This window comes from Melozone crissalis, unplaced genomic scaffold, assembly GCF_028551555.1.
Source record: "Melozone crissalis strain CALT ecotype California unplaced genomic scaffold, PUWL_Pcris_2 ptg000036l_1, whole genome shotgun sequence".
NCBI classification, from domain to species: Eukaryota; Metazoa; Chordata; class Aves; order Passeriformes; family Passerellidae; genus Melozone; species Melozone crissalis.
In genome coordinates this window covers 12,781,550-12,795,205 of record NW_026535814.1, presented here as the reverse complement: position 1 = coordinate 12,795,205, position 13,656 = coordinate 12,781,550, and the positions used below count along the sequence as shown (strand labels likewise).

General features: G+C 43.5%; 1 protein-coding gene across 1 annotated transcript; it reads left to right on the top strand.

Moving 5' to 3' along the window:
• The first annotated feature begins 1,336 nt into the window (after positions 1-1,336).
• ARHGEF39 (Rho guanine nucleotide exchange factor 39) lies at positions 1,337-12,740 on the top strand. The gene is made up of 9 exons (XM_054283256.1): positions 1,337-1,483; positions 2,398-2,492; positions 2,890-3,010; positions 4,027-4,145; positions 5,850-5,920; positions 7,674-7,802; positions 11,341-11,570; positions 12,461-12,549; positions 12,725-12,740. Exons 1-9 carry the CDS (start codon positions 1,337-1,339, stop codon positions 12,738-12,740), a joined length of 1,017 nt encoding a protein of 338 aa, XP_054139231.1.
• The last annotated feature ends 916 nt before the right edge of the window (positions 12,741-13,656 follow it).

Genomic DNA, 13,656 nt, shown 5'->3' with positions numbered 1-13,656 from the left:
ACAGAATGGTTTTGGTTAGGGTTAGGGAAGTCCTTTAAAGGACTAAAAAGACCATCTCCTTCCAACAGCCCTGCAAAGCCCTAGGACACCTTCCACAGACAGAGTGGTTCAGGGCCCCATCCAGCCTGGCCTGGAACACTTCTGGACTAAGGCTAAGCTTGAGCTAGTGTTCCCTGCACTGCAGTGTGCACTGTTCTTCTCCATCCACACCACGTCTGCCTAGTTTGACCAAGATGTGGTCTTGGCTAGGATTGTGGTTGTGCTGTGATTGAATATGAGTGCAAGGTCTGGAGAAACTGCTGTTACTATAAAACGCTGTGCATGTCCCTCAGCTCTCTGGACTTTTGGCAACTCATTGAATGAGTCCTGAAAATTTTGTTTCAGATATGGATTTACATGTCTGAAATGTCTCTGGAATATAAATGTCTCCGGACAAATATCCCTCTCTATGATGACACATTTTTCTGTATTAGTGTATCTTGTCCATGTGGGAACCTGGACTTTCCAGAGGCAACTCAGATTCCAGCAAAACTGCAGACTTGATGCTGGGGCAAGTGTGCAACTGCCTGCACTGCCTTTTCATCAAAAGAACAGTATCTAACAATATTTAATAATAATAGATAACAATATCTAATGTTCTGCTAAAACATGCTTCTTTCTCTGAGCGTGATAAACAATGTTTTTCTGTGCAACAAAATCATGATACTGTTGCAGGAGAGCAGAACGAATCTGGCGCGATTCACAGCAGTTGCTAGGCCTCTCTCACCTCCAGGAGCACAAAGAACAGTTAGAAAATGACAAAGCAAACCACTGGCTTCTTAGTAACCTCCATGGGAAAACAAGCAAGAGTGCTCTTTTCTCTTTCCCCGTGGTGGTAAGGGGGAAGTCCTGTTACAGTGCCCGCATAAAACAAATATTATTGTTATTTTCTACTCCTATCCACAGTACCTCTTCCACCCACAAACTTTAGAGTTTAACAAGAATTTCAAGCAAAGAATGGGGACGGAAAGGCACAGGAAGCAGTGGTTTGCACGTGGGATTGTGCACTGAGATTTGCTTGCAGATGAATTATCATATACTGCTACTGCTTTCACAGCCTGGTCTCCCTGCTGGTGTTCCTCTGTTTGAGACAGGGCCTCTGTGCCTACAGGAGGGAATGCAAAAGGAAATTGTTAATAATCGTTGCTGGCAGCTGACTGTCCTTATTTCCTAGGAAGGTGTTGAGTTTTTAGCTCAGAATCCTGCCCTGCAACATAGGTTATTCTTTTGCTGTGTGCCCATCTTGCTTGGCTCTCCAGGATCCTTTACCTCCCTGTGTATCAACCCTGACTCTGCCATGAGTGCCTCATCCCTGCCATTTGTGGTCGGAGCAAACACTGTGGAAGACCAGCGGGCTCGCTGGGAGAGAAAGCGCAGCAGGACAGCCAAGGAGCTGCTGGAAACAGAACACAAATACCTTGAACAGCTGGATTTGGTGCTCACAGTGAGTATTTCTGCCCCTTCTGATATGGCGGTGCCTCCAGACAGCACATACTTATTGATGTTGCCGTGGGGAAGGGTCAAGCGCAAGACTGTGGTACATCCCTAATGCCTGGGACGCCTGCTGGGGCTGAAGGGGTTTTTTGTTGCTTTTCTTTTACCTCCTCTGTAATATTCAATAGCTCATGGGTTTGGCTTTTTGGCCTTGGCCTCTACACAGACATAAATCTTTTAAGTTTTGATTGAATAGGGTACTTGCCCTAAGATGCCTGAGATGTATGAAATGTAGGGACACAGAAAAAAATTATGAACAAGATGGTGAAAAACAGATGCATTGGAGGATAATGAAATAAACTCTTTTCAGTGCTGTGGTACTGTACCATGTGTTTACAGTTATGGTCAGAGCTATAAGTAAGGCTTACATCTGATGGTGCATATCTTAGGTAGACAGGCACAATATTTGATAGTTTTCCAAGCCAGAGAGTGTTCAGGCTGCAACTTCTGGCTTCTGCTGTGTGCCACAAGTGGCATTTGAGTGACCTCAGAGGTTAATTACCTTTGCAGCCTCCCAATACTTGAAGGGGGCTTATAAAAAAGAGGGAGAGTAACTTTTTACACAGGCACATAGCGATAGGACCAGGAGGAATGGTTTTAAACTGGAAGACAGTAGGTTTAGATTAGATGTTAGGGAGAAGTTATTTACTGTGAGGGTGGTGAGCCACTGGGACAGATGGCCCAAAGAAGCTGTGGATGTCCCATCCCTGGAAGTGAGCAGCCAGTGTGGATGGGGCTTGGAACATGTCTCTGCCAAGGGGGGAGCTAGGTGGTCTTAAAGATCCTTTCCAATACAAACCATTGAGTGATTCTATGATGATTTGTGAATGCTACCTGTTTGAAATATTTTTTTTTCCTGCTTAGTACTTTGTGACAATTTTAAAGGCCAAAGGGACGCTGAAGCCTGCTGTGTTGGAAACTATATTTGGACCCCTGGAGTCCTTATATTCAGCCAGCCAGTAAGTGGACATAGGATGGAATTCCTGTAATTATTTTGGGAGGACCCTCTGTTGTTGAGAAAGTAAGATTTGGGGAAATAAGGCTAACCCCTTGTAAAAGAGGCATTCACTTCTAGCACTGCTAGCCTTGGTGGCACTTGGAGGTGTCCCCAGCAAACTCCTGATCTGTATCACATGTCTGGGTGCCCAGTTACTGGACAGTGGTTTAAGCTCAGTAAGCCTGTTCCACAAGGTGTTCTGTGCTTACTCTCTGGCCTTCAAGTACAAATTTGGTATAGAAACTGGATATGAGGTGGAGAATGTAAAGACAGGTGAGCAAAGGAAGAAATCAGAAGGAGCTGTGAAAATGCCATCAGTAATGTATCCCTCACAAGCCATCTCTGCTCCTTGTGCCCAGTGTTCTATCACTTCACCTGGAGAAAGGGAATTTGGGACCAGGACTGGAAAACTTTTGCCAGAGTCTGGATCTTTATGGCCACTATGCTGAGAATTTGGAGCATGCAAATAAAACCTTGAAGGTAAATATGTACTTTAGTCTTCATATGGTTTCTCTTTTTCCATTCTGTGAATCTGCCACATCTTTCCATTTATTTTCTGTCTCTGGAGAGATCAGTTTTCTTACTTTTTCTGGCTTGATGAAATCCTGGCTTTCTTCCACAATAAAATGGTGAAAACTTCTCTACTTAGAGCTTCAAATTTCTGATGCCTTTTCAGGTGTTTGTGTATGTATGTGCATATGGTGAGCACTGCTTTCTGAAACAGTGTTCTGTATTTACTCCCACTCCTTCCTAACTGGCAAGTCTAGAGAGTTTCCAGGCTTTCACTATGATACAGTGATCTCTTTCTAGGAATTGTCAGGTCTCCTAGTCTTTCCCATTACCACCAACTGTATCCCAGTAGTGGGATTTCCTCTTCCTTCACATTTTTTTTTCCTATGTTGAAGACCATTTTTTCCTTCCCACTTATGTCTTCAAATACAACCTGTTTTCAAGAAATTTCTAATTTCTGCAGAAAATATATATATATATATATATATATATATATATATTCATTCCAAAGTTGTGACAGCTGTATCTGGAATTTAAACCACTTAACTCCCGGTTTTGTCAGTGCTTGTTCCCAGATACAGAATGTACAAGGATGTTTCCCTCTTTGCATGCATGTATTCATGCTTTTCATTTTCCAAGAGGAAAAGCCTTTTTGGATACTTGTCTTAAGGTGACAGGAATGCAGATGTGCATTGCTTTTTGTTGAAAGGCATGGCAAAAAGCCACAAGTGCATTCCTTGTTTTCCTAACTGAGTCAACCTCTTTTTCTTTAATTTCATGTATGGAGGGGAGAGATCACTTCCATTACCCATTGATATGAACGATCAGGAGAAAGGCAATGGCTTGCTCATAGCCACAAAAGAAGTTGATGCTTGTGGGCCTGGAGTCCTAAGCTCTAAGCTGAAGTGTTCCACCTTCTGGTACATACTAGGGCACATAGTTCTTTCTGTAGTCTCAAAGCTAAATCCCTTTTTTGCTGCACACAGAAGCAAGTGAGGAAAAATAAGTCATTCCGTCGGTTTAAGAAGCTCCAGGAGACTCGACCTCAGTTTCAAGGGAGGCAGCTAGAGGATCTGCTTCCTTTGCCCCTGCAGAGGCTGCACCAGTAAGTAAGCAATTGTGAGTCTTCAAGGGATTAGCATAAAAAGGGGAAAATGAATGCATCACTATCTTTGTTGCTATGAAAGGGAAAGTTGCCTATTGCATCTCAAAACCAGAGCATAGAGACACCAATGAAACAGACCTAAAGATGTGCCTGTAAAGTGGAATCAGTGTGCATGGATGGGAGATGACACAGGAAGGCAGTTGTGTTTAGCCCTGGCTCCTTCCTCTAGCTCTTGGGTAGAATTGGACGCTTTCTGCTGCCTCAGTAAGCTACTGAAGTTTGGCTTTGACTGAAAGCAAGCTGACTGAAATGCTGCAGAGGTGGTGGTCTCTGCCAGCAATGCTTTTGCTCCATTTTTATGCAGACTGCTGACCTGGAGCATTGTGACTATTGGAGATGGCTCTTTTTGGAGAGAAATGAGATTAATGAAGGAGAGCTTCTCTTTCCTCTCTGGTTATCAGTGCCGCATGCTTTCCTCAGATTTGATGCCTATCACATTTGTCTGAGCCTGGACAGATCCACTCAGGATTGCTGCATCTCCCTCTTGAGGCACCAAGACTTCCAGCCTTCAAGAAATGTTTAGACAACATCATCGGACATGCGTGATTTTTAGGGTTGTCTTAAAAATGCAGAGGCATGAATTGGACTTGATGATCCTTGTGGATGCTTTCCAGCTCATGATATTCTATGATCATCTTCCCTTTGAAGAAGCAGACTGACTGCCTGAGGAGAGCGCTGCATGCACCCATGGGCAGCCCTTTCCTGGGGAGAGAGTGTGGGTAATAATGGTGTTTTTCTGGGAACCCAGATTCTGCTGCTATAAATCCAGTAGCTGTTTTTCAACCATGATCTTATCTACACTAAAGCAAACGTGAGAGATTGAGCACCTCTTTTCTTTGAAAATAACTTGGAGAGATCAGATACCACAGTCTTTCATGTAACTTTATGTAATGTTTTTAATCAGCTTGGCAGAAGTAAACATGAAACTGATTGGTGGGTTTTTACTGTAATTCTTTGGATAATTGTTTTGAATTTGCAAAACAGCAGTATATTTGTTGCTGTCCAACTATTTGGAAAAGTGTGAGCTTTTTGATAGAAAGTCCAATTTTTTTCATTAATCAGTTCTATCATGTTCAAATGTCTTTTAAACTCTTTTAACATATGCACTAGGTCATATGAGTTCTGCTAGTTTGTGACTCTGTTAAGTTCCTTCTGTTTGACTTTATTGGGAGAAAGCATTTGCAGAGATCTTATCCTCTCGAGTAAAGACTGGAAAGGAAAAAAGAAAAAGGCGGGTCCTAGTTCTTATAGAAATGCCTTTATTTTCTTCTGTGGGCAGGAAATATGGTATGAATGCTACCATTCATATACTATTAAAATAGATAGTTCAAAAAGAAATTTGTTCTTATTGAAGGCAATAACAAAATGTGAATTCTGAGACAGCCTCATGATCTTAAGTGATTTGTGAGTCTGCTTCTATTAGATGCCCAGGAAAACCCAAAGGTTTGCAGATGTACAAAATACTTGGGTTATTTTAGCTGAGACATTTGATGATAAAATGAATGAATGAAGTGTGACCAAAACTGCCTGGTTAGACTTACTCTGTCTCCTGGCTGAGTGTTGTTCACTGTGCTGTTCTAACAGGAGGTGTTGCTGCTGTTCCTGGTATCTTGTTGTGAATTAAACCTGCTCTCTCCACCTCAGGTACAAGCATTTCTTCAGAGACCTGCTGGAAAACACCAGCCCAGACACTGCTGAGTACCATAAACTTACAAGTAAGTACTGGCACTTTGATCAATGATACACTCCTTGCTAAGAATATTTTGACTCCCAGATACTGCCTGGTTCCGAAGGAAAAAAAAATCTTCCTCTCTCTCTGGGGTTCTAGTGGATTATTATTTTCCTTCTCCATCTTGATCAAGATGTCTCTGAGAACATGTTAGGAATAAAAATATGGAGTAACTGCCTGTGAAAATGGCCTAATATTTAGGTTGCAGAAATATCAACTGGGTTTTTTTATATTCTGCTGCTTGTGAGGCACGGGAACAGGTAGCTCAAGGAATTTGCTGATGCCCCACTCCTGGAAGAGTTCAAGGCCAGGCTGGATATGGTCCTGATCAATGTGATGTATTTGAAGGTCCCTGCCCATGGCAGACGGGTTAGAACAAGATGATCTTTAAGGTCCCTTCCAACCCAAACCATTCTCTAACTCTCTTGGTAACATGCCTCAATTTTCTAGGATAATTCGTGACCTTCATGCTATATCCAGTTACTAGAAATGTCCCCCAGGGCTCAGTATCAGGATCAGTCCTGTTTATCTTTATTGATGATCTGGGTGAGGGAATCAAGTGCCCCCTCAGGCAGTTTGCAGATGGCACCAAGCTGGGTGTGAGTGCTGATCTGCTGGAGGGCAGGGGGCTCTGCAGAGGGATCTGCCCAGGCTGGATCCTCGGGCCAGGGCCAATTGTGTGAGGTTCAACCAGGCCAGGTGCTGGCTCCTGTCCCTGGGTCACAGCAGCCCCTGCAGCTCCAGCTGGGACAGTGGCTGGAAAGCTGCTGAGTGGGAAAGGCCCTGGGGGTGCTGGTCAGCAGTGGCTGGACATGAGCTGGGTGTGCCCAGGGGGCCAAGGAGGCCAAGGACATCCTGAAAGTATCAGCAATGGTGTGGGCAGCAGGAGCAGGGCAGTGACTGCCCCTCTGTGCTGGGCACTGCTGAGGCCACACCTCAAATGCCATGTCCAGTTTTGAGCCCTTCACTGCAGGAGAGACACTGAGGTGCTCTCTGGACACTGAGTCCAGAGAAGGGCAGTGGAGCTGGAGAAGGGTCCGGAGCTCGAGTGCTGTGAAATATGGCTGAGGGAAATGGGGGTGTTTAGTCTGGAGAAAAGGGGTGACCTGAGCACTCTCTACAAGTACCTGAAAGGAGGTTTGTGGCCAGCTGGGGATTGGCCTCTTCCCCCAGGTAACAAGCAACAGGAGGACGAGAGGCAATGGCCTCAAGCTGTGCTAGGGGAAGTTCAGAATGGACACTTGGAGGCATTTCTTCATGGAAAGGGTTGTTAAACACTGGAATGGACTGCCCAGGGAAGTGGTAGAGTCACCATCCCTGAAAATGTTCAAGAAATGACACTCAGTGCCATGTCTACTTAACAAGTAGGTATTCAATCCTAGGTTAACTCAGTTATCTCAGTAGTCTTTTCTAATCTAAATGATTCTGTGGTTTTTACAACCAGTTGACACCACTTGTAGGGCGTTTTCCTGTTTTTGCTTCCAAATCCAGGAAATTAGTCCTCTCTCTGATGTTTCATTGGCAAGTGTTTTCTAGAACTGCAAAATTGTTAGTTGGAAAGAGGCCTCTGGAGGTGTTCTAGTCCAATCTTTCACAGAAATTTCTGAATAAGCTGTTGTTGATACTTGGTTTAAAACTCTTCTTCCTGATTTCATGCTGTCTTTTCTTAGCAAGATGTATAATAAGGTGAAATACACATTCATTTGTGATAACTTCAAAGTATGCTGCTGTAATTTCAGAGACTGTGAAATCTGTTTGTGAGGTATCTCACTGGGTCCAAGACATCTTTGATAAGAGAGAGAACTCCTTGCAGCTTCTTCGGGTTCAGAAATTGCTCAAAGGACAAAAGGCTCGGGTTTTGGCTGCAGGTGGGTCTTACTGACAACTCTGTTTTTCTTCTGCCATGCTGAGATACGTGTACATATGTTCTCCTTCATCTCTGACTCAACTCACATTAACCAATTTTCCCCGTCTGCCCAAATTCCAGATAGGTGATAAAGGATTATGGCTACTAATTCAAGCACTCTTTTTTCTTTTTTTTTTTTTTTAATTAAGAATTTTTGAGTTAGGATAAGCAACAGCTTAATTGCCTGACATTCAGATAGCAGAAGCTGATTACATCTGGTTAGAAAGTTTGGAGTGTAAGTCCTGGGTGGGAATGAAAGAGAGACACTAAATTCTTTTGGCTGAGTGTAAGCAGTGGCATTATTCCTTCTCCATTGCAGGAATCACAGGTTCCTGAGTGTCAAAGGCACAAGAACTGTGGTGTTGTTCACATTAAGTTACAAGATTAATGGCATTCTGCACTCACCCTTCATATGAAGAATTTTCTTTTATCTGCATGGTTAAACTGAGCCAGAAATCACTGTGCTTGTGTTGATTCTTGGGATAGTTAAAGCCACAGTCACTGGCATGTGAGAACATTTCAATGGATAGGTCTCTTATGTGACGGGGCGCTCCCCATGCCCAGACCACCCTCTGAGCTGTGTAGGAAATATTGTGAGAACTGTGCCCAGTCTGAGCAATTATGAGATAGTCATTTGGAGTTTCACCTGTGGCCTCACTGAACTCTGCTATCTCAGAGGTTATCCAGGCACAGTGCTGCAGCTGCAGAGGAGTGTTAAGTCACTGTGTGTGAAGGTCTCTAATGCAAGAACCTCAAGGCATGTAGTTGTAATTAACATGTGTGGATTTTGGATGAAAAAATCTTTCCCCACTGGGATGGGGAAAAACTCAGGCAAAGCTCGTGGGCTGAGATAAAGAGAGTTTAACAAGTAAAGCATAAGCTGTTCATGTATGCAAAACCATTCAAAGAATTCATCCACCATCTGCCATGGGAAGGCAGGTGTTCAGCTGTTCCAAGGAAAGGGCTCTGACCAGAGCTCTACCACACATTGTAGTTACCTGGAAAGACAAGAGCCAGCACTTTAAAACTCCCCCCTTTCCTTCTTCTTTCCCCAGCATAACAGGCTGAACATGATGCCATATGATATAGAATGTCCCTTTGGGGATTTCGGATCAGCTGTCCCAGCTGTGACCCTTCCCCCATTCATGTGCACTCCCAGTCTCCTCACTTGTGGCTTGAGGAGCAGAAAAGAACCTTGACACTGAGCAGTGCCTACACAGAAATAAACAAAAGATCCCTGTGGTGTCAATGGTGGTTTCAGTGCAAATCTAAACCAGCCACTATGGGAAAAGATAACTCTTTCCCAACCAAACCAGCATAGGTAGAACAAAGTTTACTTATCAGAGGTTATTCTCAAAGATGCTCAATCAATGGGCAAATTAATTTACAATTCTCTTTCCTGTCCCTAGAATATTTGGTGCTGCCAGCTGAAAGGGAGCTAACACAGGCATGCTTTGATTATGCTGAGCAGAAGCATGTGTGGGGGTGCCTGGGCACGCTTGGGCTAGTGTGTAAGTAAAAAGGTCAATCAGTTATCCTGATTAATGTTAGAACTGATAAGATTAGTTCTAACAAACACCCCAAACAAACAAGCATTAGTTCAAACCCCCCAAAGCAGTATAACTAGACCAAAGATGGCCATTGTCAAAGTGTTGGGTCCACCGATTATTTTGGTCTCTGAAAATTCTTAGACATAGTAGGATAAGTGTTGAGGGTCAGTAAAGGCATTTCCATTATCTAGGACAGAGAATTCTTGTAGTCATGTTTTCCATTGGCTGGAGTCACATAGTTATCATTGGATATGAGAAGCACAAATATAAGAGGCAGCTGGCGCTTGCTAGTTTTGGGCCAGCTTTCCAGAAAGAAAATAGCTTTTGCAGGACAGTTAAGATTGTGTCCTATTGCCAGGAAGGAACATGAGACTAAAACCAAAATGCTGTGGGTTCAGAACACAGGGGCAGTGTTGGAGAGGGGTATCTCTCATTTTCCAGTGTCTCTGAGATATCCTGCTCCCACTAAGGCAACCCTGCTTTTCTTGCTGCCTTCCACATTCAGGACAAATACTGTATCAGCCAGAACTGCCTCCTTAACTGAGCACATTGTTCTGTTATCCAGAGCTTCCCCTGGGATATTTTCTTGCCCTTCTTTCACAACAACTTCCTAGAACTTGTACACCTGGGCATGGATCTATATTCCAAGACTTCCAATACAGTCTGGGCAGATTGTATGTCTATGAGTCTGATCACAGCATAGCCTGAGGGAAGCAGCTCGCAGCCCAGCCCCATGCTTCTGACACTTTCCTCCTATTTGTTTTTTTAAACCTGGATTGATTCCTCACTCTTCTCTTCCTCAGTTTCTTATTCAGGTAAGAGGAGTGATTCCAGTGGAATAAGCTAAGCAGGAATTCACTTGCTTCTTTGTTTTGTGACTGTTGCATTCAAATAAGACACAATCTACAATGAAATCCACTGTATTTTTATTCTAAAAGGTATTTATAGCTCATGCAGAAGCTAAGGCATGAAAGAGTGGCTGAAATTCCCTGGCAGATGTTTCCTAAACAAGATCAGGTGGCAATACCTTGTTATGGATTTACAGTTTTATAAATAATCTTCCTGGCAGGTGTCCTCATAATTCCGATGAGTTGATGGCTATCTTCCACAATAATCTTAGTAAGAAGTCCTGCTTTATTTTATTTATTTCATTATTATTAATTTTTAATTGCTGCTTACAGCTAGGTTTATCAAATTATTTTCATTACTTCCCTCCTGCTTTCTTTTGCTCTTTTTTTATCACAATTAATTTCATAGGTGGATGACACTGGGCTCTGTTTTGCAAGAGAGGTTGATAAGGTTGCCTATGCAGACCTTCCTCATTTTCTATCTCCTTTCATGCCTTCTCTTTAGAACAGTAATCTGCAATTGGTATTTTCTTGCTACTGTAGGTCTGTATATAGTTAGATGATCTGTGAAATATGGTTTTGTTTTGCTTTGGGGAGGTTTTTTGAGCTTATTTATTTTATTATCACACACAAAACAAGGAAAATATGAAAAGTTTTCAAACCTGAAGTTACTTTCTCTTATACCACTAATGACAAACGAGTGGGTAACACAATTTGAGATAGTTTATGTTGTGTTTTCTGAAGGCTTATGTTAATTTAAAGGTATGCATACGGTTCTCAAACCGTGTTTTTGTTCTGATCACACTTTAAACAGACTTGCATATGATAATATACTCTTAGTTAAAATAGTAGATTTATATCAACTTCAGCAGCTCCTCATATACTAAATGTTTTGAGCTGGTTTCTGCTTCTGCACGGGCGCTATCAGCGCTGGTGGGCCGGACCCAGCTGACATCCAGTGCCTTCTAGTGGCTGGAATTGATGTAGGACACGGCAGCTATCAAGGGCGGCTCACCCCGTATTCCTGTTTGTCTCATTACATCCTTTTTACTCCTGCCTGCCCTCCCTCAGCTCTCACAGCTGTCTCTGTCTCCATGCCCAGGGCGCTGGTATATCCGGGAAGGCTGGCTTCTGGTGGTGCCTGCAAAGGGAGAAGAGCTGAAGCGCAGGATGTTCTTCCTGTTCTCTGATATCCTCATTGCAGCGAAGCCCTGCCACCCGCTGCACCTGCTGAACTCCAACAAACTGTCCTGCCAGGCTGTCTACCCGCTCCACCAGTGCTCAGTGGATAAAGTGTTTGGCCACACGTGGAGCCAGGGAGGGCTCCTCAGTGTAAGTCTTCCCACCTGTGCCAGGCAGAAGTGCCAGTGGAGTCAGCCCTGTAAGCAGGTCTCCAGCTGTCTCAGCAGCAGAGGGACCGAGTTGATGACAGTGGTGACAAAAATACAGTGAGCAAGTCTGAGTTAGGACAACCCTTCCCTTCTTGAGTGATGCAGGTAGGTCTCCTTTCGTGGAATGGAGACTCCTGCACACTCTGGGGTTACAGGCTGCTGGTTGCTTCACTTAGCTCAGGTGAGGAGGCTCCACCAGGACTCTGACATGCCCTCATCAGAGCCCTCATCATGCTACAGGTCCGGGGGACAGCCCCCCATTTGTGTGACAGTGAATTACACTGATTACAGACTCAACACATAGAAAAATAGAGAATGAAAAAGATGTGGATGTTATCGCAACAGATGTTGTGCATCCAGCTCCCTGAAGGCTGCAGATTCCCTGACAGGGACCAATCTCTGCAACCCCCCCTCTGCAGGGGTTTAAAAGTCAGCTCTTCCAAGGTTGCACCTGGGGCTGTGTTAGCTCTTTTCTTGTGAGCTACGACAAAGAACTCTGAGCAAGCTGTGACCTGTAGATGATGGTAATGGAAGGAGCCCTAGGGACATGGAATATGGTGGAAACTAGATGAGCTGCCGAGAATTCTAATTGCTCACCTCCAAACAGATCAGAATGAGCTGTCAACTTTGACTGGAAACAATGGACAAGACTGGCACTTGTTCTGTACTGTACAGTCTCTGGCTTCACTCAATATTAAGACTAAATTTTTCTGTGGGGGAAGAAAGAGGGTAAAAATCAGCATGCAGGGACTGAATTCAGTGGCGATGATTTTCCTTTTACTGCAGCTGCTGCCTTGGCAAGGAATGCCACAAATTCTGCTTGTTTTTCAGCTTTCTTTTCCACACAAGAAACTGCTGTTGATGTCCAGCAACCAACAAGAGATCAATGACTGGTACCAGAGTCTCACAGCTGCAGTCAGGTGGGCATCCCGGCTCCAGAGGTGGAGGAGGACAGGACATGGAAGTGACCACTGAACCTGTGTGTGGTTATAAGGGCGATGGAAGCAGCCTGACCCTGGCAGCCAGGACACAAGGGAATAATGAGGACAGATTTCCCACACTAACTGTGAATTTCCCCTTTGTTTTCCTCTGCAGGCAGCTGAAAGCCTGACCCAGCCGAGTACAAGACAGACTGGCAGGACAACCACCCTCATGGCAGACGCTTCCACAATCTTATAAAAATGTTCAGGGACATATAGTAGCACTGGATTGAGAAGGACTACACAGTGTTTGTGAGATTATGAACACTTTGTTACTGCCCTAATGTTCACACAGACACTCCAAAAAAATTATTTGTGCACAAAACCCCCCACATATCAAGGATTTCCCCCAATTTAGCTTAGAAGCTTCTAGCTTTTTTGCACTTTAGTAATACTCAAGATAACTTAAGGTCAAACAAATGGGAGTGTGACTTGCTTTCCCTCATTAAATGTTTTTTTAAAGGAATTTTTGTATTTTGTTAAAGCCTCAGCATGGACTTTTAATCATGTGGAAGTTGTGCAGCAGTTTGGTTCAGAAAATATCTATTTGAATACAGTCAACTGCAAAGACAACACTTTCAAGGTTGTTAGAAACAAAAAGATTAAAGTCTGTCTGACTGACCTTGTAGCAGTTTGACTGTTTTTTCTTCTTCCTTAAGCAGTACCACCCATCCTTAATTTCTCACTCGTGTTTATTAAAATAGAACTGGTACTATGTGAGGTAAGTGTCTCAAGGAGACAATATATAATGGGGGTTGTCTTTCCATACAATTAGCTTGCTACACAGGGTCACTTGTATAAATCTCTTAAATTTGTGAAACTTGGGAGGAAGAAATGCAACAGAGTTCAGGAAGCCACACTGGTTCCACTGTGTTTTGCCAAGAAAGGTTGGGCCAGGTGTTATTGAAGTCCTTTCCAATTGGGTATTCCATCCTGTGATTTTATGTTTGAGTTTTGTTTTGGTTTTTTTTTCACTTCAAAGTTACAGCTAGGACTTTCAAGTACTAGCCGTGCCTGAAATTAAAGACAAAGCTAACAAATTAAGAT

Excerpts from the sequence above, each read along its gene's own strand:
- ARHGEF39 (XM_054283256.1), top strand. The coding sequence starts at position 1,337 with ATGAGTGCCTCATCCCTGCCATTTGTGGTCGGAGCAAACACTGTGGAA. Across the intron at positions 2,493-2,889 it reads TCCTTATATTCAGCCAGCCA|TGTTCTATCACTTCACCTGG; the intron begins GTAAGTGGACAT and ends CCTTGTGCCCAG. Across the intron at positions 3,011-4,026 it reads ATGCAAATAAAACCTTGAAG|AAGCAAGTGAGGAAAAATAA; the intron begins GTAAATATGTAC and ends TGCTGCACACAG.